General features: G+C 37.8%; 1 protein-coding gene across 1 annotated transcript in view; it reads right to left on the bottom strand.

Annotated features, from left to right (window-relative positions):
- Positions 1–22,138, bottom strand: part of ABCA12 (ATP binding cassette subfamily A member 12) — a 187,700-nt gene extending 165,562 nt beyond the window's left edge. The window contains exons 1-2 of the mRNA XM_060152174.1: positions 21,733–22,138; positions 9,249–9,342 (exon numbers count right to left, since the gene is read on the bottom strand). Coding sequence (XP_060008157.1) covers positions 9,249–9,342; positions 21,733–21,801 — 163 coding nt within the window. The 5' untranslated portion in view covers positions 21,802–22,138. The remainder of the gene's footprint in view (positions 1–9,248; positions 9,343–21,732) is intronic.
- Between the last annotated feature and the right edge of the window lie 1,782 nt (positions 22,139–23,920).

Here is a 23,920-nt window from a genome sequence, read left to right as displayed (position 1 = left end):
TCGTGAAAATGAAAACTGAAGTGCGAGTCTTAAAACCAGAACTCTGTGTCCACGCCAGACACCAGTTCCTACTAAACCCTCTTTCATTCTGCTGTAGGAACTCTTTCTAAAATGTTATCTGATCCCGATGTTCGAATTTTAGTTGTGTGTATGTGTGTGTGTGCGTGTGCGTGTGTGTTATATGCAGAGAAAAAAGTCTGAGAAAATGTACACTGAAATGTTAAAGATGGTTATCTTTAGAAGGCAAGATTATGTTACTTATATTACTTTAGAAGGCAAGGAGACTTCTCCTTTTTGCAACATGAATCCTTGTATTAAATTACTTAATTTTTAAAAAATGAGCATGTATTTCTATGGTCAGAAAAAGAGATAAATATTTTAAAACAAAATTAATTTACTCAAAAGTTCCAATGTCTTCTCATCCTCTTCAAAATAAAGTCCAATACTTTTGCTACTGACCAAATAGCCTCATCTCCCAACACTCACAATAAACATTCTCCTTTTTCAGACAAAGCAAACTCCAAATTCCTGGCACATCTAACTCTTTCATGTCCTATGTCTTCACTCATGCTGATTGCTCTCTGTTAGGAATGCAAAGACACTAGTTGTCTAGCTGACAAACTCCTACTCATTCTTTAAGAATCATGCTAAGACACAGAACTTCCTTGTGAAACCTTTCCTGATATCCCAGGTAGTGCTATATGAGCCACACCGGAGCCCAAGGCAAAAGAAAAAGCAGTAACACTGATCTTGACTTTATTTAAAATTTTGGTATTTTGTATATTGAATTTTAAAATTAATTTTTATATTTTAGAATATTGTATTGAAATATGATTGATCTTGATTACTGAGTTTTTGTTAACCCCTCAAATTTTGCCTTGTATCTGCCTCCCCATGGCCCTAGCCCTGATTCCAGGTAAAACTGCTTGGATTCCATCTTTTCTGCTGCTTCTGCTCTTGGTCCGACCTCCACTGGGGAATTTATTGCATTGCGTACTTATTTTAGTTCCTGATACATAGTCTGTTATAGACTTGATTGCTCTGGGTCCTCATGACGTTCTTGATCAGCACAGACATGATATACCTTTTAAATATGTGACAATGGCAAGAATAAATGTGAAACCTTAATCAAGTGTCTTAAATTTTCTGAGCCTGTTTTCTTATCTGTCAAATAATGAGAGCCTAGATGACTTCAATGATACTCAATTATTGATATTATACTCTCTATGTATTATTATATCATATATAATATAAAAAATAATATCCAACACTAATGTAGCTCTTATTATGTGCCAGGTACTTTTCTAAGTATTTAACAAGGATTAATTCATCTAATTCTCACCACTCTATGAGGTAGGTGCTATTATTAACTTCAATATACAGATATGGAGAGTGAGGCTCCAAGAACCCAGGAGTTGTATCCTGGGCTTATGTGTGAATACAGGCAGTTTGCATCTCTAGTCTGTGTTCTAAGCCCCTACATTGCCTTTCACGATGGTAATGATTTTATAAATAAGCATAAGTACATAAATATATAACCAAAACAAAGATTTTATTTTTTAATGTGAAAATACTATAGGTCATTCTAATTCTAACCCACAATGAAATTCTAACTGACCTGAGACAAGCCAATATTGTATGCTGTGGCATTTCTTCCATGAGAGATACTTTCACTCTAAAAATACACTGGTTCATTTATCTAAGCAGAGGACATGATATGACCTGATCAAAGAGAATGAGAAAACCTGAATAGCGAGAGTAGCATAAAATGCCTAAGGTCTGGTAGGCCAGCTTTCCTGGGTGGTGCTTAGAGGAAGGTTTAATAAAACAGTCACTCAGGAAAACACACAGCCAACCATGAAGCTAGACCCTCACCTGTGAGCCTGTGTGTGGGCTCTATGTTCTCTGACAAGTGAAAAGGAATTGGCTGAAATTACTTTGTTAAATCAGCCTCTTAGCTCCAAGGGTATATTGGAAACATCAACTGATAGTGGTACCTCAGCAAATGACATTACTATACTTGTGAGAATTTTATAAGCAATCATTTATTTATCTGTATTTATCAGACAGGCTTGGATATTAGAGGTTCCTATCTGACAGTAACAGGAATTCCTCTGCTCTTTACAAAGGGAAGAAAAGGGAAAGGGAGTAAAAAAAGAGAAGGCATGTGACTCCCAGAGCCACTTTCAGTGAGGCAGTCACCTGTGGGAAGCTTGTAAGGTAGATCATCAAAAGCAGGGATGAAGCAAAAGGAGCAGAAAAACAAAATCCTCCACTGGGCAATCAACAGCTATTCTTTACGCTTTATCTTTCTGCTTGTTAAATTGTTATTGTAGTTCAAGGTATTTCCCGTTCTCTGATGCAACTCTGTGCACTAAGCCTAAGGGGGAATTAGTTGATAAATCCTTTTGTCATGTTATGTGGCATTAGGGTGTGCCCATCTGCACTGCGTGAAAGAATGGCAGAATTCCAAGTCAGGGTGATGGGCAACTACCAGCAGGAACTGTGGCCGTTCCTGTGCACAAGTGTAGCGGGGCCATATTCACGTCCCCTTTCCTCCTGCTCCATTCAAGTCTGCCTGGAGCGCTGGAGCAGGCTATCACCATCTAATCCCAGTCCTCGGCTTCTATGAGTTTCACAAAATTTACCTCTGGGTTGTCATCTAAAGGGTCAGTAATGTTCCCCAAAACAGTTAACTACTGACTTACTGATGGAAGAAGTAAATGATGGGACTCTGGCTTTGACATTCAAAAGCTGTTCCATGCAATGCGACTGCTTCCCACTAGCTATCATCTTTTTTATATTTGGTAGTGTATCGCACGGGAAGATCAGCTCGGTGCTTTGTGACCACCTATGCAATGCGACTGCTTCCCACTAGCTATCTATTTTATATTTGGTAGTGCATCGCACGGGAAGATCAGCTCGGTGCTTTGTGACCACCTATGCAATGCGACTGCTTCCCACTAGCTATCATCTATTTTATATCTGGTAGTGCATCGCACGGGAAGATCAGCTCGGTGCTTTGTGACCACCTAGAGGGGTGGGATACGGAGGGTGGGAGGGAGACACAAGCGGGAGGGAATATGGGGATATATGAATACATATAGCTGATTCACTTTGTTATACAGCAGAAGCTAATACAACATTGTAGAGCAATTATACTCCGATAAAGGTGTTTAAAAAAAAAAACCTGTTCCAACATTTCTGGAACTTAAACAAGAAGCAGACTGTAAGTCTCTCCCACACAAAAATCTTTCATATGCGTTCACAAGAATTTATTAATTTGTGAGGGAAATTCCCAAGTAAATCTACCTGGGGAGGAGTGAGGGAGATTTATATCCATTTTCTTTTCCTAATATTACCATTATAGACATTTTTGATAGCACAGTCATGTTTACCTGGGTCAGAGAAGTAAAAATCAAACCCTAAACAAGCTAACTTGTTGTCCTTCACCCACCTGACTTACACTGATTTTTTTATTATCCATCTCTGGATGAATTTTGTAATCTAATAATCCATATCAATTTTTCAAACTGTATCAAATTCTGACCAACACATAGCATTCCTATTTTGTTCCCTATGTTAGGAATTACGCTGTATCTGACAAGAGTGTCATCAGAGTGTGATGTTATGATGTGATTTCTGCTATTAATGTGCTATCTGTCCATGAGTGAGTCCAGATTAAAGCATAAAGCGGTCAAAGACCACTCATTAGTAGCCAATATATCCACAAGAAAGATATAAAGGAGAAATAATTGGAGTTTGAATGACCAGGGAAGGCGAAAGGGTAAGCTTGTCTTTTAATAGACAATGGTGGGGGGAGCCATGAGCATGGGATGTGTGGAAGACTTCCAGAAACAGTTTCTTTAGGCACAGGCATCATACTTCAGAACAGAAAGTTGGATGAATCCTAATTACGAAGGTCCTGAAAGTGAGGCAAAGAGGAGTTGAAATCTGATTGACCCAAAGAGTATTTTAGGGGATTATCTGATGATAAAATGTGGGAAGAGTTAGAGGCAGGGCTTCCAGAAACCAAAAACAAAAAAAACACAAATAAAAAACAAATAGACAAATAAAAGTACACCTTTTGAAGAAATCCAGGCATGAAACTGAGATCTTGAACCAAACGGTGGCAGGAAGTATGGAAGGGAAGGGATAACTCCAGGACGCATTTCGCAAGATGGATTCTGATTGGAAGGATAGTGGTTTGGGAGGTGAAGCAAAGGGAGGAGTCAAGATGACTCAGATGTCTCTAACCTGAGAGATTACCTAGCGTTGCTGGCACACCTGAGAATGGAGAAATCGGATGGGGCAATCCCGAGCAGAAGATGAGTGATGATGAGTTCTGATCTTCCCAGAACAAAGCCTACATTAATTTTAGCCAATCAACATGCAAAAGGATATTATTTACCATGGGTCTCTCAACTAATACTATTAAATCATGAGTGTTCTGGAGAGCATGGTACACCCTGGAATTCTATTCTTGTGCACTTGCCTTCACTTTCATAAAAACACATCACACAGGGCTTCCCTGGTGGCGCAGTGGTTGAGAGTCCGCCTGCCGATGCAGGGGACACAGGTTCGTGCCCCGGTCCAGGAAGATCCCACATGCCGTGGAGCGGCTGGGCCCGTGAGCCATGGCCGCTGAGCCTGCGCTTCCGGAGCCTGTGCTCCGCACCGGGAGAGGCCACAACAGCGAGAGGCCCGTGTACCGCAAAAAAACAAAACAAAACAAAACAAAACAAACAAACAAAAAACACACCACACAAAAAGTCAGAGCAAGAGCAGGGCCAGAACAAACCTCACTCCTCTGGCTTTCAAAGCCTTCACCAGTGAGGGGCCTCATAGGCTCTTTCCCACTAACAATTCAGATACCGCAGGTATAACAACACCCATGGATCCCACAAGCCACCAAGTAATCAATAATTTCAATCCTTCTTCTCACATTTTTTCCTAGAGCTGCTGCCAAATAGAAGAACCAACTGAGTTCACTTTTACAACCATCTTCGATCTCCGACAGTACTAGCAGGTGGTATGAGGAAGAAACTGGAGAGGCTGTAAACTCAAATGAGCCTTAGGATTGCCATTGTTGGCATTTGTGACCTGGAAAAACTCACTGTATGGGTTGGGGGAGGGGAGGGAACTGTGGTTAAAATCCAGGCTCAAGGACATAGTAATTATGTGAATGTTAGTAAATTACTTAACATTTCTATGCCTCAGTTTTGTTACCTTTAAAATAGGAATAATCATATTACATAGTTCAAAGAGATGATGTAAGTCTTAACTCAGGAAATATATGCAAAGTACTTAGCACAGTGCCTGCAGATGGTCAAGTTGTCAATAAATGTTTACTACTATTATTATTTTTATTGCATCCATGAAGACAAAATGTATGCTTTGGAAGCCAAAGACGTGTCAGGAATGATGATCTTGGATTTACCAAAGCTGCTGAGTCACATGTGGATGGGTGGAATTCAGTTTAACCCTGTGATAACACAAATTTAGGTATCATTCAGTTAGCAGTTTCCCTTGCCTTCCAACAGTCCCTGTTTTCAGCTGTGGGATTGGCTGAATTTCTTATTTTCTGAGGGGGCAGGGGTGTTAGAAAGTGACAGCCTCGAGACAGTTGGAGTTTAATTCAGCACATGATCATATATGTACAGTACAATTTCCATTTCAGTGATATTTTCAACCACTTAAAAAACACTGTTTCTCATTCACTTCATAAAAATGTGACTTCTTGTTGGCAATACTACATGTTTGGGAGGCCACTTATTTCATTGTGGGCGGGTCTTGTAAAGTAATCATCGCTGAGGAACTGCTTGCCTGCACTTTCATGGGTACGTACGTGTTAAAAGGAGACAGAAGCAACTCTCTGCACATTACAGCTTGGCTTAGCCTCAATGTGATTTGGGAGTTTGGGTTGCTTTTGTTTGCTTTTGCTCCTAAGCATAATATTTTGGCTTTTAAAGCTTGCCTCTTGACAAGCCACTGCCTGTAGAGATTACAAGCGGTTGGAACTATTTCAGACCTGGCGCGTAGGCCCATTTCTTCTCCGTGTGAACAAGAAGTATCTGGGCCTGTCTGCCAGCCTTTGGAAAGCTTTCTTTACCTGGGACTTATTATTTGCAGGGGCAAGTTAACCTAAGCTGTTGGTGGCAACACAAAAGGGAGTAAATGAAGGCAGATGATGCCAAAAGTAAGCATTTTGCTTCCGACTGGTGCTCACCATGGCAGGGACTGCAGCAGCTTCCTTACTCACCAAAAATCCAGTCTTCTCCAGGGCCCAACAGAAGGACTATGGAGGGAGTCCTTTGAGTTGCTGATTATATTCGCTCTGAATGATTTACCAGTCCTACATACCTGCCTGGCTAATCTGGGAGCAGAATGTACCCACGGGATGACAACTCCCATTCTCACCATACCTGAGTTTCAGCTGGGGTGTAGTCTGGAGTTTCATCTTCATTTCTCTATTGCCCAACTAGTACTGAAGAAGTCACTGAAGTCCAAAAAGGATTTTTACTCTGTTAAGCAGGATCTGATTTCTGTGATACTAGAACTACAATGATGCATGCAGAATTTGTCAAACAGGGGCAGCATTCCTCATTAAAAAATAATATTTAGGATAAGTCTGATACCTACATCAGAATCCACTTCTTCCCCATATTTTTTTTATTTCATGATAGAGACAGGGAAGGAGTTTATATTCCTAATTTCTAATTTTTAGTCTACTTTTGCAAAACCTAAATAATGAAACATGAAAACTTAGTGCTGACTACTGGATGTAAGAAATGTGAGCCTATGAGCTTAAAACCAGATTCTGGAGCCAGACTGTCTGGGTTCAAATACTGACACCACCACTTATTAACTGTGCAATCTTGAATGAGTTACTTAACCTCTCTGTGCCTTGGTTTTCTTGACTGTGAAATAGGGAACACAGCCATTACATAGTATGAGATCAAGAAATATTTATCATGATTATTATCAGCTCATTTGAATCTTCCAGTATAATAGATGTGGGAAACAAAGAAAAACAACAATCTAAAAAAAACAGAATTAAAAAACCTAAATCCAAACTATCATTTTGAAGTTATTCTCTCTCTACCACAAGAAAGAAAAAAAAAGTAACTGCATCTATACTAGTTTTAGATTCTCTACATTACTCTACAGAACAGTACCTCCAATTATAAAATTACATTTTATACTCTACTGATTATAGGATGAGTTAAAATCTTGGACATACTTTGTATTTGGCTCTATGTGTAAGAGGGTAAGATATGACACAAATCTCATGGACAAAGAATAAATAAAGGTGGTTCCCAATACCTTTCTCTCTTATCCCACATGATTGAATTTTGGCAAATTAAAATCTCCTTGGGTCTCAGTGTTCTCATTTGTAAAGTGAGAGGGTCCCTTTCAGTTCTAATAACAAACCAATAAACTATTTTCTAGATTGAGTCTTACACGATCTGAGAGACTAGCAAAAATACTTTCAATGTTTGAACTTTTCTACAATTTTGTTCCCTCCTACCCACAAACATAATTGCTTCTAAGCTAATTATTACTAGAGTATGATAATAGGTTCACAGTAAAAAATGGTTATTCATTTCCTTTTGGATAGTGTGTTTTGCAGAGCCTTTTATTTGGTCTGTGAAGCATTTGTCACATAGCTTTCCCAAGTTTTTCTTTGTAATTTAGTGGGATTATAAGAACTCTCCATGATTTCCCCCATGAATCTCTAAATCCTATAGGGTAACATCAATTGGTTTAAGACTACTCACTCACACACCTTATATTTTTCTCTTAGAAGTTTTAGAAAGGGAACTTTATATAACTGAAAAATCCTTAAGAACAAGAAATTGGTGAAAATAAGTTGTTGAAAGGAGCTAACAAACTCCTATTACTATCGCTAGCAAATTGATAATTAGCATCTTTAACTAGAGTAGTTCAAAGAGTATTTGTCCTTATGTGCTGAATGCATTATTTCTGAAGTCCATGTTATTTAAGATATACAAGAATACATAAATTCCAACAGTATACAATGGAATTAATCTGTTATAATAAAGAACTAATATACACACAATATGAAGAGAACAAAATTATGCTGTTTTTATAAACAACCTAATAAAATCTCATCAATAACTCTACATAATCACTTGTGCAAAAGTCCTTTAGAAATGATAAGGTGCAATTCAAATGTAAGGAATTATTTGTTCTAGCACCAAGAGTTTAAATGCTTCACACTAACTGAATTGATACTTTCTTTTGAATTATCATATTGTGTGTAATTCAAGTAGATTCCACCATGGCTCTCACCTTACTTCTTAGGGCTGGGTGATTGAAAAGCACTGTGCTTACTTTAAAATGTCACTAGCTCATTATTCTCTTTACAAATAATTCAGCATAGTGCTCTTTTATTTGGTGGATTACCATAATTTATCTGAAATACAATTTGATTTTTCAGAAATCTGATTTACAGGAAGCTTTTTAGGAGATGGCTGCTTTGTGAAACATGAAACATCTGACCTGACTTTACTCCTCTCCTAAGAAAACTGACTCCGAAGTTTAAAAACAAAAGCAAAAACAATACTGGTCACATCATTGGGGTTAAAAGGCTCATCCTGCTCAGTTTTGAAGACTTTTCTGAGTCTCTTCTGCATTTCCATCCTGGATCCAAAAGAAATCACGAACTGAGTGGGCATTGTGCCCATTTTATAACTCGGTAATGACTAAATGTAACTGAAACAACACTAATTGGAAAATAATCTTCTTTTAAACCAAATGTTTTGATACATTGCACCATTCATGAATTAGCCCTGAAGAAAGATGAGATTTTTATAGTACTCTGGATTTCATTTGTGTTCAGTTGATCAAATTCCACTCTATGGCTTCTGCTATGATACAAAAGAAAAGGATGATCTAAGTTTGAGATGGCTGCTTGTTTGCGGTGTACACACTATGGTGGGATTTATGAGATGAACACTAAATGAGTTAAAATTTTATAGTTAAAGATTAAAATATATTCTTGCTCCTACATACTTTATATTTTTCTAGCTAAATATTACAGGCTCAACTTCTTACTGATTCAAAAGACTGGGGAAAAGACATACTAAGCATTTATACAAACACTTCCAAGTGGGAACGCTACTCAGAAAAATAAATTTTACAATAAAACACTGAAGTGGTAGCAAAATAAATTTTAACTAGAATCCAAAAGTTAGGGAAATAAACAAATCTCATTTACTTACAAGTTGCCTTTGGTTTTGGAGGAAATTTGGTCCGGGTAATAGCCAAAATTAAGAAAATAGTAACTGGCCATAAAATCAAGACAAGTGTCCAAAGCTGCAAAGTAATGATAGAAAAAAAAATGTTAATTATATTACTAAACCAAAACACCTGACAAGAAGTACATTATACTATAAAATTCCAACAAAAGCCAGATATTTGCCTGAAAATATTATTAATAAGAAAGGAATGAGAGAGTTTTAAAAATGCAAGAAACCCTGAAATAAACACAAGAAGGATTTTTCCAGGTTTAAAATCTTAAAATAACCTTCTGAAGCCCCCTGTCCAGTCACCTTTCATGACTGTCCCAAGAAGGATGCTCTTCAGATTCAAGTATGATCAGGAACTTCCTAACTTGAAAATCTTTTAGAGCTTCCCAGTTGTTTGTTGGATAAGGCTCAACATGCTAAACAGGGCATATAAAACCCAACCTAATTTCAACCAAGATGTATCTTACCACTTCCAATATTAGCATTCTACACTCAGGCATAAAGATTAGTGTGTGACATTGGCTAATGGCTCAATAAACATTGTTGAACAAATGAATGAATGAATGGTTGAGTCAACAAGTAAAAGAGTAAACAGAAACTTAAAGTTCTATGCAACCCCCTCCAAACCACTATAAATAGTATCTTGTGCCTGCTTCTATTATAGAACTTATACTCTTTTTGTCAATATATCTTTTTTTTGGCTTGGCTCATGAAATAAACTGGTAATTCTTTCATGGCAAGAACAGTGTCTAATTCATCCCTGAATTTCCACTGGTATAGAATAGAGGTTCGATAAATGTATATTACATTGAAATTTCTATTAGAGAATTTCACTGTAAGACACTTCAGGAGTGGCTTTCCTCCCCATGTAAACATGATGCAGTTCATAAGACACTACCTGCTTCATATTTTACATATCTATAAAATTGGTTCCATAGCAGTGAAAAACATGTATTCACAAGAACATTAACTGTGCCTATAGTTAAACTATGTTTCTATCTGATTATGCAGTCAGACTTGTTCTCATTCTTCCCCCATTTTTCAGAGACGATTTGCTTCTGCCAAATCTCAAACTACTGCCTGGGGCTCTTCAATTCTCCAAAACAATCTAGACCCATTCAACTATTGATCCTTAAGTAACTCCCAACCTAAATTTTCCATGAAAATCTCCATGTGTCTCTATCAGCACTGATCTCCTTGCTGGCAGATCTGTCACGAAATTCTTAGAACTTTGGGTTTAAGGGCAAGTTTTAGAAAATGGAGGAAGTTGACTGTCGATCTGGGGAATCCTAAGGTACTCAGTTTAACCACAGTTTAAAAGCTCCCAGACAGGCTCAACAGCCTAATCTATAGAAGCACTTCTCAAGCATTAATGTGCGTACCAAATCACCTAAGGATCTTGTAAGCACATAGATTCAGATTCAGTAGATCTGTGGCTGGCTGGAGGTACTGTATCTCTTTCTAACAAGCTCCAGGTAGGTGAGCTGATGCTTCTGTCCATGGTCCACACATGGAATAGAGGAATTCTAAATGCACACCACCCTACCTAACTAGCAGGACTGTTTACAGTCTTGGAATATTTTTGTTGGAAATTTCCTTTGAGATCATCTAATGCACAGAATTCTGGGCATTTCTAAACTTGGACAGGAAAAAAAGATCACATTTTAATTTCTCCAGCTTAGGACTCTTTAGTATTTCCATTAATGATGAATATAGGCTAGGAACCACAATGGTATTAGAAGTACCTGTGACTTTGTCACCAATAGAAACCACAGATATTTTCAAATCATATTAGTGTTGTTGCAGATACCTCAAAGTGCTGTTTATACTCATCACAGCATTAAAATTATAGTAGTCATGGATTCACCTTTATTTATTTAATGATAGAATAAACATGCGTTACCGTATCATAAACTTGCTTTTCAATACCTTAATAACTGAATTTCAATATAATTGGTTTTATTTGTAATTGTATTTATTTCACTGATTTAAGAACATTATTCTTACAAGGGCCATAGGCTTCACCAGGCTGTCAAAGACATCCAGAACACAGAAGAGGCTAAGAAGCCTTGATCTGATCCAACTCCCTTTTTTATTCTCTGGGTTGCAGAGAGTTAGCATAACTTATCCAAAGTTACATACCCAGTTGGAAAGCAGAGCAGGGGACAAGGATGTGAACACCAAGATACTAAGATAGCATTAAAAAAAATCACGCTGCTCCGAGGAATACGAAAGTACTACAGAAAGTGTATTGGAAAAACATGTGTGTTATGAAAATATAAGATGTGTTATTATTCTAGCCTAATCTCTGATATATTTGAAAATTAGAGTCTATTCTTCGAAGATCCTATATACAAGGTACAATTTTTATTCTATGTGACTCATTTGAAATGTAGACTATAAGGAATTAAGGTTAAAATATTTAATGTTTGTGGATTTATTGGTTTTATATTTGAAGCCATAGTTATCCTTTTAAAAATGTATTCATCTGAGTAGGTTCAGTGCCCCATAGCTACTTTTAGGAACATCTATTCATTTTCCATAGCAACCTCATGAGAATTCAGCGAGCAACTGAGATCAGTTACACCAACACAAATGTACATTTGCATTCAAATAAAGAACATATGTCATGGGATATTTTTAAGTTATCTTTTGGTTGATATAATTTTATGGTTTCATGCGGATGTTTTGGTAATTTTGAAATTAGTTTTAGACGTGATTTAGATCCAAACAAAAGTGCAGTATCAGAGTAGTTTAAGGCACCCTGTTTTAGGTAAAATCCACCACAAGCCCATAAACAATCTATTATCACAAGATTTCCCCCAGGATTTTAGGTCAGAGAGGTTTGGAGAACATTTCTGCATGCAGCACTTTAGAAGGATAATAAATCCAAAGCCCTCCACACTGTGATCTCAGGAACGTTAAGGTTGACAAGTTAATCACAAAAGCAAGAAATAAAATTTAAATTTTCATAGCAGCAGGATTGCTCTCAACACCATTCTAAATATTATCATAAACAACCTAGAAGCGAATGCAATGTCAAGGATCCAAATATTAAACCGATGAGCCATGACTTTTATTGTCTGTTTGGAGAAAAGGCTAAAATATTGATTTTATATATACAGACATTGGGGGCTACTTGAAAACTTTGGGAAAATAGTTTTTAAGAGTTTCATATTTTTGCTAATATTTTAATTATCTCACACGTGCCTCTATACCTCACTTGCATTCCATACTCCCTGAATTCCTTTTTTTTTTTTTTTTTTTTTTTGCGGTACGCGGGCCTCTAACTGTTGTGGCCTCTCCCATTGCGGGGCACAGGCTCCGGACGCGCAGGCTCAGCGGCCATGGCTCACGGGCCCAGCCTCTCTGCGGCATGTGGGATCTTCCCAGACCGGGGCACGAACCCGTGTCCCCTGCATCGACAGGCGGACTCTCAACCACTGCGCCACCAGGGAAGCCCCTCCCTGAATTCTTGACACCTAAGGGCATATGCACACTGAGTAATTTACAATTCCTTAGTGGGCCATGGCATTTGTCTCTCTTTATTTCTCCAGAGTTTATTTGCTATTGAGATGTCCCCTTCTGTTCGCTTTCTCTTCACTTTCCCCTTTCTGAAAAATTCAGTGCCCAAAATCCCTTAGGTGGGGCAGCAAGGTAAGTTCACATTAGGACTCGGGGCACCACAGTGACACAGTGAGGGAGGTGGGTCCTTAGCAAGGTGAAGAGGATATCCACAGTGCAGCAGCCAGACATGGGGTGTCAGGACCCAAGTCGGGTAAGGAGACTGTCTATGCAGGGCAAGGAGCAGGTGACTGGTTTCATATGGGAAGGTTGATTAAAAGTAAACATATCCTACATTGGAGGAGCCTGGCTTTTCACTATCCATCAGAGAAATTATAAACATGATAAAGGGCGAAACTAGAATGAACCCGGTAGTGTTGGGTTACAATTAAAGATATGGCTATGAACTGCTGGTTCATGAAATATAGCGATAAATGTGTGTGCATAACTTCTTTCTTTCTTTCCAGTCCCACAAGTTGTTTCTGCCTCATTGTGTACTTTCTCTGTCCCAGCCCTGAAAATACCATTTTTTTCAAGAAACACTAGCTTCTTTTAGTGGATGAGAGCTAAGTGTGCTTGTTGCTATTAGGGGATTGCCATTTCCAAGCTTGAACAGAGCTATAGAATATATGTAGAATGTATGCAGACACAGAGATAGTTAGATACATACATACATACATAGAAAGAAATAGGTAGGTAGGTAGACCAATAGACAGAAGAGCACTAGATATACTGCTCAGAGAATCTCAGAGAATGATGGGGACACATCAGTAAAACACAGATACCTGCAAATGACCATAACTGAGCATCAAATCTGACCCACTGGCCAAAATTAAACATTAAAGACATTATGTTAATAAAAGAGTATATCTAACTGAATAAATCAGGAACCCATGAGTCTATGTAAATATAAATAAATGTATAAGGAAACAGATAAATTGAAAGTTTAATGAGGAATGGAATACGTAGTTGGTCTCAAAATATTTCCCCATAAAATGAGACAAACTAACATCATGCACCACCTGATGTGATGCAATATGAAGAACAGAGAATCACTTCTGTGGTATTCCTTCCAGAGGTAAATAACCTGAGTCTCTACTAAATGAATATGCTACAAAACAACAGATACCCTACAAAACAACTGGTCTTGAATGTTCAAACTGTGTCAGGGTCATTAAAGTCAAGGAAAGACTACCAAACTGGTACAGACTGAAGGAAACTAAAGACATAAAAACTAGATACAGAACATGACTGGACTATTTTTCTGTAAGGACATGATTGGGAGAACTGGTGAATATTGAATTGGATCTAAGGATTTGATGGTGGTATTGGGTTATATTGGAGGATTTCCTTGTTTGTGAAATATGCACACTAAAGTATCTGAGGTAATGGGGCACCAATCTCAACTAGCTCTAGAAAAATATATATTTGTACTGTTCATGCAACTTCTCCTTAAATTTGAAATTATTTTAAAATTAAAAATTTTTTAATTATTTTAAAAGTAATTCTTTTTGAAAATCCAGAACCAATTTTTAAAAAACAGCAAAAGAGGGGCTTCCCTGGTGGCGCAGTGGTTAAGAATCCACCTGCCAATGCAGGGGACACAGGTTCGAGCCCTGGTCCGGGAAGATCCCACATGCCACGGAGCAACTAAGCCTGTGTGCCACAACTACTGAGCCTGAGCTCTAGAGCCCGCAAGCCACAACCACTGAGCCCACATGCCACAACTACTGAAGCTTGCGTGCCTAGAGCCCGTGCTCCGCAACAAGAGAAGCCACGACAATGAGAAGCCCGCGCATCACAACGAAGACTAGCCCCCGCTCACTGCAACTAGAGAAAGCCAGTGCACAGCAACGAAGACCCAACACAGCCAAAAAATAATTAATTAATTAAATAAATCTATTTAAAAATTTAAAAATAAAAATAAATAAAAGACAGCAAAAGAGAAGAGGACCAAGAAAAGAGATTTAAAGAAAAAAAAAACATGCTTTCTATCTAGGAACTCTATCCTGTTGTACAACGCAGGTGATAAGTTTTGGAGAATTAATGATGATGACAGGACACACTTCAGTGGCCCTGAAGTCAGTGAGGTCATCCACTCAAAATTCTAGGTTTAAATCTTAAGAAATTCCTTGAATGAACCAAATGTAAATTCACTCCAAAATTTCCGTTCACTACCAGATCTGTAGTACTTTTTAGCTCAATTGAATTACCTAGTAACATTTGCCTCTGCATTTGCTGAGAAGTATTGTTTCAAATCTCTGAAAACCTTTCAAATCTAATTTTCTGAAAAATCTTGGCAGAGCACATAATTTCAACTTTAAGTCATTCACACTTCATTACTTTGTTAGAACCCTTTATTCTAATTATTGTTAGTACACCTGATTCCAGTTGTGGCCATCATTTTTATTATGTTCTTATTTTCATTGAAAGTAAATAAGAAAATAAGATACAGGTGAACTTTAAATCAATGTATTACTATATATTTAAAAATTTGAGAAACTACTACTATTTGAATGCCTGTAAGTAGGATATTCACTCTCTAGTCTTAATCATAAATGTCCTCATTTCCTACCATCTATGCTTGTCCCATTTCACACAGTTACATTGCCTGTCTTGTCCTTGCAGATATTTGAGTTTGTATCCCTTGCACTACAGTGGTTAGAAGTTAGTTATGTCTGAAATGAATAATACTGAATATCAGTACAATTTCCAGATTTCAATGGGGATTCTTCTCCTTAACTCTGAAAATAAATAAAAGTAAAATGTTTAGGATGAAGATTCTCCATTTCCCTCCATGAAACCACAGTCTTGGAGAGTCTTAAGGAAACTTACAGTTTAACATACACTATAGTAATCATTCATATAAGGCTTATACATTCATTAACACAATAAAAAATTATTGAGCACCTACTGTGTACCTGGCCCTGAGGATAGAGCAATTAAAATTTTCAGTCTTTTGAGGAAGGGAAACATGAAAAAAAATTATCACCAAATGTAATAGATAATGCTAAGATACAGGAAGTCAAGAGTGTGAAAGGAAGATAAAGCAAGGGGAGCTGAATCTAAAGCTAAAAGATGAACAACGGTCAGGCAGAAGAAAGGATATGTGTGTTGGATAGAATATGAGAAAGAAGTGGGAGTCTTTCAAGCCGGGGAAACATATGGGTGAAGACCCACAAATGGGAAAGAGGGTGGAATATTCCAGGAAAAGAAATAAGTCCAGAATGACTGGTACATGAAAAGTTAGGGAAAACATCTCTGCAATATGGTTATGCAGCCTGTACTTGAATGTTTCTGGTGACTAGAAGTTCAATATTTCACGAGACTTCTTCATTATTGGACAACTCACATTGTCCGATTTTTTTGCTCATATCAAGGTGATATCCTCCTTCCCATGACTAACATTTATTTGTCTTAGTTTGGCTTCCCCTCCGGCAGGAGAATTCTACAAGTATTCGAATAGAGACAAAATCCTCTCTCCTCTTGGGTACCAATGCCAGTTCCTTCACCAATTCCCTGTTAAATATGATTTCAAAATATCTTCCCCAGGGTAAATTCTTGTTGTCAAGTGGTCTTCTTAAAATTAATATCAAAATTCAATAAAGTACTCCAAATAATAGCTAATACATGACTGCTGAGAATGTGCAAGGTGCTACGTTAAACACTTAACATGCATTATCTCATTTAATATAATCACCTCATTTCCTCTTGCAGATGGGAAGTTAGAATATTAAAGAGACTAAATAAGCCTTCATTCCATAAGCCACTAAACGCTAGAGCTGATATTTGGACCCAGGGAGCCTGACTTCAGCACCTGCACAGTTAACCACTAAGTTTTGTAGCCAAACCCCTACAGAATAGATTACTAGCTCTCTTTGATTGCAATACCACACTTTTATTAGTTCAGCCTATGACAGCATTGAAAGTCATTTAAATGTTGAGCTGTAACCTAGAATCATAACTTTTTATTACAAACCTGAAAATAAAAATCGCCCAGACTTTCCTATATAAAGTATAGTCTTTTTCTTCCTCTTCTATTCCTTCCTTTTTGCATTGTCTGTTAAGTCAAAGGTGACTGTTACTTGGTGTTAACAAGTAACAAGGTTCATATTCAGAAGTAAGAGTGTGATACTTTAGATGTGAAATAAACCTTAGTTTCACCCCCAAAACAAGGAAACAAAAGTGGCACAAGAGTTCTGTTAATTGGGCTTTCTGCTAGTGAACACTGCCGTCTACGTAAATAACGCATCTAAAAACTGGGATCAAGACAATGTTCTGAAATCCATATTTATAGATTATAATACAATTTGAAGATTGGTAAACCTTCTTTGATGTTTATGAAAATAACACATTTTTATTGGGCTTTAAGCTGATTATTTCTCTATTGCTTCCACTTCCAAAACATCTTTACCTCATTTACTTTTTGCTTGACTAAACTAATAAAATGTGCATGTCTGCTATGTGCCAGGCACCATAATGAACAAGTAGATACAAATTTTTTGAACAATTAAAAGGGCTTAAGGGAGTAAATAGTACAGATCCAGAAGAGGTAAAAGGGCCTGGAACATTTGACCATGTAGTTGAGTGACTTGTGCAACACTGAATTCATTTTAATCTGATTTAGAATTAAATTTGAAATTCGAGTTTAATTCTAAATTGTTTTAATCAAAAAATTATTTTAATGCATGGACCAACCTGTCCCAAAATTTTCAAGTTAAGTCTTCCTTTTTCTTTAGCCATTGTGGGGGAAAATTAAATGAGCAAGGTGAGGATTGGGGAGGAAGTGTCAAATTCGATCCAGTTTTAGAAGTTTATCAAGTTGTAGGAATATCTATGATAGAAAAACTAGGTCTATCATCAACTGAGCTAAAGTGTGATCCACCAGCTAAATAGTTACAAAAGAAAAGAATTAGCTGAAGTTAATTTTCCTCCTTTAGGTCATAAGTCTGGAATTAGATTCCACTTCTATAGAGACTTGTAGTCACTTCTTGATATGCCTATTTAGAATCCATCTTCTTAATGAAAGATAAATTCTTATCTTGCACTATCTAGTCTTTAAGCCTTCAGTGCCTTTGCTGTCCCAGGACTCTGTTTCCTGTCATTAACTAGCATCTCATTAGGTGAGCCTCCCTGTTGCTAACCATCTCCGGTGGAATGTATGCTCATTTTTCCCTTATATTTTAGAGTTAAATCACAAGACCAGCAGGGTAGCAACTGCATCTAATTGACTTTCTCTATTGCCTAACATTTCTGTTGGTGCCTAATGTATTTTTTTCACACTCCTCTAGTATTCATTTTTTGCAATATAATTGAGAATTGGTATTACCACTAATATTGAAAAACAGCAATATCTAAGGCCTCCTTAGCGAATATGATCCCTTTGTTGATGGGCTGAACTCTGAGCAGGGATTAGAGAATATTGGGAAAGGAAACTCAACTTAGGAGCAATAGAGAAGCAGCAGGAGGTAATGGAAAGAAGAGATCCAGTTTTGGTAGAATATAACTGTGTTTTTAAACTCACTACGTGACTCTGGACAAGTACCTTGAGCTCTCAGGGGCCCTGTAAAATCAAGGCAGTTAGATAATCTCAAAGAGTTCAGAATTCTGACATTTGATTTTACAAAAAAGAGAGAAACATTAGCTCTAAGAACAATTTTGAGGACAGTCACCTCAAAAATTAAAAATCTTGGGCTTCCCTGGTGGCGCAGTGGTTGGGGGTCCACCTGCCGATGCAGGGGGACTGCGGGTTCGTGCCCCGGTCCGGGAAGATCCCACGTGCCGGGGAGCAGCTGGGCCCGTGGGCCATGGCCGCTGAGCCTGCGTGTCCGGAGCCTGTGCTCCGCGGCGGGAGGGGCCGCAGCGGTGGGAGGCCCGCGTACGGCAAAAAAAAAAAAAAAAAAAAAAAAAAAAAATTTAAAATCCTGCCTTCCCTTTTTTGCAGCCAGGTCAACATGTAGCTTATTCCACTGTTATTTTACTTCTTAGACAGCATAGTTGTTTAAAATAGTTTTTTCACTTTCTAGTCTAGTATATACTTTTATAATAAACTTCCTCAGTAATCCCCGCTCAACTTTAATAATTTTACTATATTTTTTTCTTGTTTTGCGTCTCCATTCATAGATTCCTAACTTCTTCCTCTACACACTATCCTTCCTACTGCCTTGCTCTGTGATTGACTCTCTTGAAAACAAAATGGAAGAGGATGGCATGGAGGTGATACTAGCATTTTTCCTCAACATTCACTAATGACTATACATTTCCAGTGTCACACAACTTAATTTCTATTTTCCTGGGTATAAAGGTATATTTTTAAAGTGCCATATTCAGAACAATTACAAAGATAGAGATAAAAATACCTGCATTTTAAATACCTGCTTGATGGATGACAAAGTCCAGTTCCTATACAAAGACTTTGTCCTCTCCTCCAATTTATATACCCCTTCTTTACGTGTTCTGTCTTCTAATTTGTCTATATTTTCTCTTTTCACATTTTAAAAACATTTATCTCCTTTTAGATTTTTTAATCCTAACTTTCCAACCTCTTGATTTTCTCATTCTTCCCTCGTAAGTAACACTGGCACACATATATCCCTTCCACCTGTGTCCTCAAGTCCTCTCTTCCAGTACCAAGACATAGGACTGGCTCTAGGCAAAACTATGAGGAAATACACCTTTCTTTGCCCTCTACCTCTCCACTTAAAATTGTCTTTCCTTCTCCTTTTGGCATCACCGTTTTCTAAAGGTCTCTTCTGTCCCTCTGGTTACTCATAATGGATTCCGGTGGGCCTTCTGTAGTGCCCCAAATTCTGGAATTTTAATGATCTCACTTCCTGCAACCAAGACTGTGCTAGGTCCCATTCTCTCAAGGTGCTCTTAAGATCTGAATCATTTGATGTCCCAAAATGAACTAATAGTTCATGTATTCTCTTTCCCTAGGCAAAAGTATTATTATCAGGGGCTTTCAGGGATTTTGGTTACTTAGGAATAATATAAGTTATCATAGTGAAAACATTTTAGCGTGCCTGACTTTCACCTTCTTTAAATATGCCATGTCCAGCAGAAATTGACTAAAATGGAGAAAAACTCTAAAGTAGAAAATTGATATGCCAGCTACTTTACAGATGAGGAAGGAACTTATTAAAGTTTCTAAAGATAAAATTTCTTAATGAAAAAATTTACTCACCTGAGGGTTTATTTTTTTATTTTTATTTTTTTTTCTTTTAACATCTTTATTGGAGTATAATTGCTTTACAATTATACTCCAATATGGTATTGGTATGTCAGCTTCAGCTTCACAACAAAATGAATCAGTTATATATATTTTTAATTTTTAGGTAAAATGGAATTGTAAGGAAAATATGCCACCTTAGCATTCAGCTTATCAGCAACAGATACACGTTTTCAGTTCCTTTATTCTTTTATTTTTAACTATTGAGTTTTCATCACTTAGGAACTTTACTGTATATAAATTTCTTTCTTTCTCCCTTCCCCTGCATTTTCTTTCACCATTACTTTGAATAAAATATGACACAGACATTGCCCCAAATCCCTCTATAATCTATTTGCCAAGTGTTTCACCATTTATAAAGCACTTTGAAATACATTAGCACATTTGATTCTTACCACCCTATGAGACAGATATGGTAGACCAGATGCCCATTTTACAAATGGGAAAACTAGTGCTCAGAGAAATTGTGATATGCCCTTTAAGTCATGTAGCTAGTGAGGAATAGAACCAAGAAGCCAATTCTTGTCTTCTAACCACCTCCACCTACCCAGACTCTTTCCCTGCTGAATTCCACACAGAACCTACTGTGGGAAAATTATGGAAAGTTTCACTTTTGTGTTGTTTCCGATGTGTTGCTTCCGACAATGAAGTAAAAATATTAATGATTTAAAATTTTATATCCACACCCACACCCGTGTAATCACATAATGCCTTGTGATTTTAAATCCTATCCACCAAATTCACAAAGGCAAATCAACTTCTCCCTCATACTATATACATCAGAACACTTGTAAGGTGTTAAGTAAGGAAGGCATCAGGTACTGCAAGCAAACCTAGAGTGAGATAAGGTGTATAGATAAACTTTGGTTTCTATGATGCATATTATTTGCAAATACTTATATTATTAATTTTAGGCTGGGAATTACCTTCTAAAATGAACTATATCGAATGTCTTTTTGGATTTCTCCAGTTTTCAAACATTCTTCTGAATATGCAACAACTCACAGAAGCCAGTTCCTTTCTCAATCTCCCTGCACCCTATCTGGTGAGGATGTAATAGCTGGCTATGTAATTTAAAAAGCAAACATGAGTGTAAGAGCACACACACAAAAAAGATGTTGCAATAAGCTGAGTAGACAGATTGTAGCAGTAAAGTGATTCAATAACACTCTTGAAGCATCACATACATATTAACCTTTGTTTGGCATTTCTAGTAAATACTGTTTCTTATCAACCAACCTTTCTATTGGTTTTGGTTTTGAAGTACATTTCTCCCCCATTTATTGTACCTTTCATCTGAAACTTTTCCTCATCTCATTTTTAACAGAATTCATTAGGAAAATTTCTGAAAGCATTTTGGCCCAAAATCTAGAATTCAACACAAGTTCCAATTCAACCAGTAACAAGATGTATCTTTTCTTGCCCGGGCCATGTCCTGGTTTATTCTTTTAATTTCCTGAAATCAAAAGGCAGCTTTGGGGGCATGTTTAGACTCACCCCATTTAGCTGTAGGACAGATGCAGGGATGATTCCGAAATATCTCATTCCTGCTTTAGAAAATGATTTAAAACTCTTCTCCTTCTCTTTTTACCTGTCACGAACACTACATTTTAAAATTGTCTGGAGCCTTTCCCCCAGGACCCCTTCCCTTGTTTTACTCACCGGCTGCCTTTTGACGCCTAGCCAATTTTTCCAGACCAAGACGTGAAGCTGATGAAATGGAGAAGCCATCCTTCAAACTCCACGAACAAGAGAATTCCTCTCTTTTTCTCCAAACCTCAAAAGAAGAATTGGTTCCCCGTCCAACTTGCTGCGTGTCAATGGATCAGAAGACTTTTCATGGCATAGCCTTCCTGCGGGCTGGGGTAAGAAACCCACAGATCTTCTCTCCCTCTTGGATTTTTCCCTTGGGTTAATCCTGACCAAGGAACACTTCTCAACCAACTCTTTCTCTCAAACAAGGACCCAGACCAGGATCTTTTGGTGGCTTTTGCTTATTTTAAAATAACATCCAGTTGCTGCTTGTTGCATAAAGTTTAGACTCAAGAGAGAATGAATATCCTTCAGATACTGCCTCACGGAAAGAAAAAAAAAAAAGCTGAGCCCACACCTCCTACTCTCCATAAAATTAACTGCCTATCCACACCTTCGAGCAGGTGTCACGTGGCCTGGACACGTCATGAGGAGTTAGGTGGGACCCTTGCCAGGCCAGTAGGACTTGTCCTATATTCTCTCGCTTTCTTCAGTACATAGTGCCTGCTCTAGCAGAGGCAGGGCACAGAGAGTGTGTTACAGACTCTGGGCCTAATGACTCTCATAACAAAGTGTCATTAAGATGTTTTAAGTCAATGAGGCCAGAGCTCAGCTGAAACACTTTGAACCTCAGCCCACCACTAGGTATACTAGAGAAGGTCTCAATATTTAGCTTAAAGTGAAGCTGAATGCTTTGATTTAGCAGGAAGTGACTATGCTGGCTTCTATCACAATTTAGATTAAAAGGTAGGCTGTGACAGAAATGATATACAATGGATACCCTCATTTGGGGTCCAGGGATTCATGTGTCTATTACAGCCATGTTGTTTCAGGCTTTTATGGTTAAAGGAGACATAGGTTGACCCAGGATATTTCTGAGTATATGATATAACAGAGTTCTACTGCACTTGAAATCTCTAAATCAGCAGAAGAAATCTATTGTAGATTAAGGAAAAAGAAAAAGGCTTATGCTTGAATTAGTCAAGGTACTTTATAATTAAGTAATTTTAATTGTGATTTAAGGTTATACATGATCCAGGAAGTCTGGAATAAAGGCTTTTAGGAATAACCTTGCTTAAACACCTTAATGACAACCCATTCCCTCTGATTTTCAATGCCTACAGTCTAGCTCCAACCAATTTTCCAATCTCATCTTCCAACAGTCTATCATAAATGCGCGGCCACCTGCCAAACTGGTATGTATTACAATATGCAATGTAACCTCTGCTTCCTGGTCCCTGGCTTGCTTATGCTAACTCCTCTACCTTGAATACATGCCTCCCTCTCAAAGCACCTACCTCTCAAAACTGTCCCCAAATTGACATCTTCCATGAAGCCTTTTTAGATATACCCCTGTGTGTGTGTGTGTGTGTGTGTGTATATATATATATATATATATATATATATATATATATCCCATCTCCTGTCTTTGAATCCAGTATAGTTTTTTGTTTATATTTCTGTCAAGGAACTTGCATTTTTGCCTTATTGTGCCCCACTCCTGACTGTAGATTGGGATGTTATTGACAGATACCTTAGGATTTCCCCTGAGGGAAGAAAGAAAAATTTGGCAACCAGAAATATGCTGCACCCAGGACATAAAGTTGATGAAAAATAAAGTTTTTAAGCAAAAACTAAACTGAGCAGCAAATAAAGAGAGTCAGAGTTAGAACAATACAATCCATGAAGGAACACATTTACCAGTAAGCTGTTTACAGATGTTATTCTTATAGTTGTACCGAGAAGTTAAATCACTCCATTTGGCAGGACTACAGTGATCTGCCATGGGACGCGGCTGTTCCACTGCTTCTGCCTGAGGCCAGCACACCCAGGTTGTCTTTAGGAATGATTTTCAATTCTCAGTCCACGATATCTGCCTCTGACCCCTTTCTCTGCTGTTGGTGACTCTACATCTTTGAGACTGACAGGTGCATCCCTTTATCAAGTAAGGAGTCATCACATCTACCAGAACATAGGCAGTGCTTACTTTTGTACATTCACTTCACCAGCAGTAAAAATAAAAATACAGCTTTATCATGGAATAGCCTGCGCAAAATTAGTTATTCCAAGGATTCTAGACTTCTGCTTTCCAGAGCAC

Source organism: Lagenorhynchus albirostris, chromosome 6, assembly GCF_949774975.1.
Source record: "Lagenorhynchus albirostris chromosome 6, mLagAlb1.1, whole genome shotgun sequence".
In the NCBI taxonomy this organism is placed as follows: domain Eukaryota; kingdom Metazoa; phylum Chordata; class Mammalia; order Artiodactyla; family Delphinidae; genus Lagenorhynchus; species Lagenorhynchus albirostris.
Note: the sequence above shows the minus strand (reverse complement) of the source record. Positions and strands in the feature narration are given on the sequence as shown.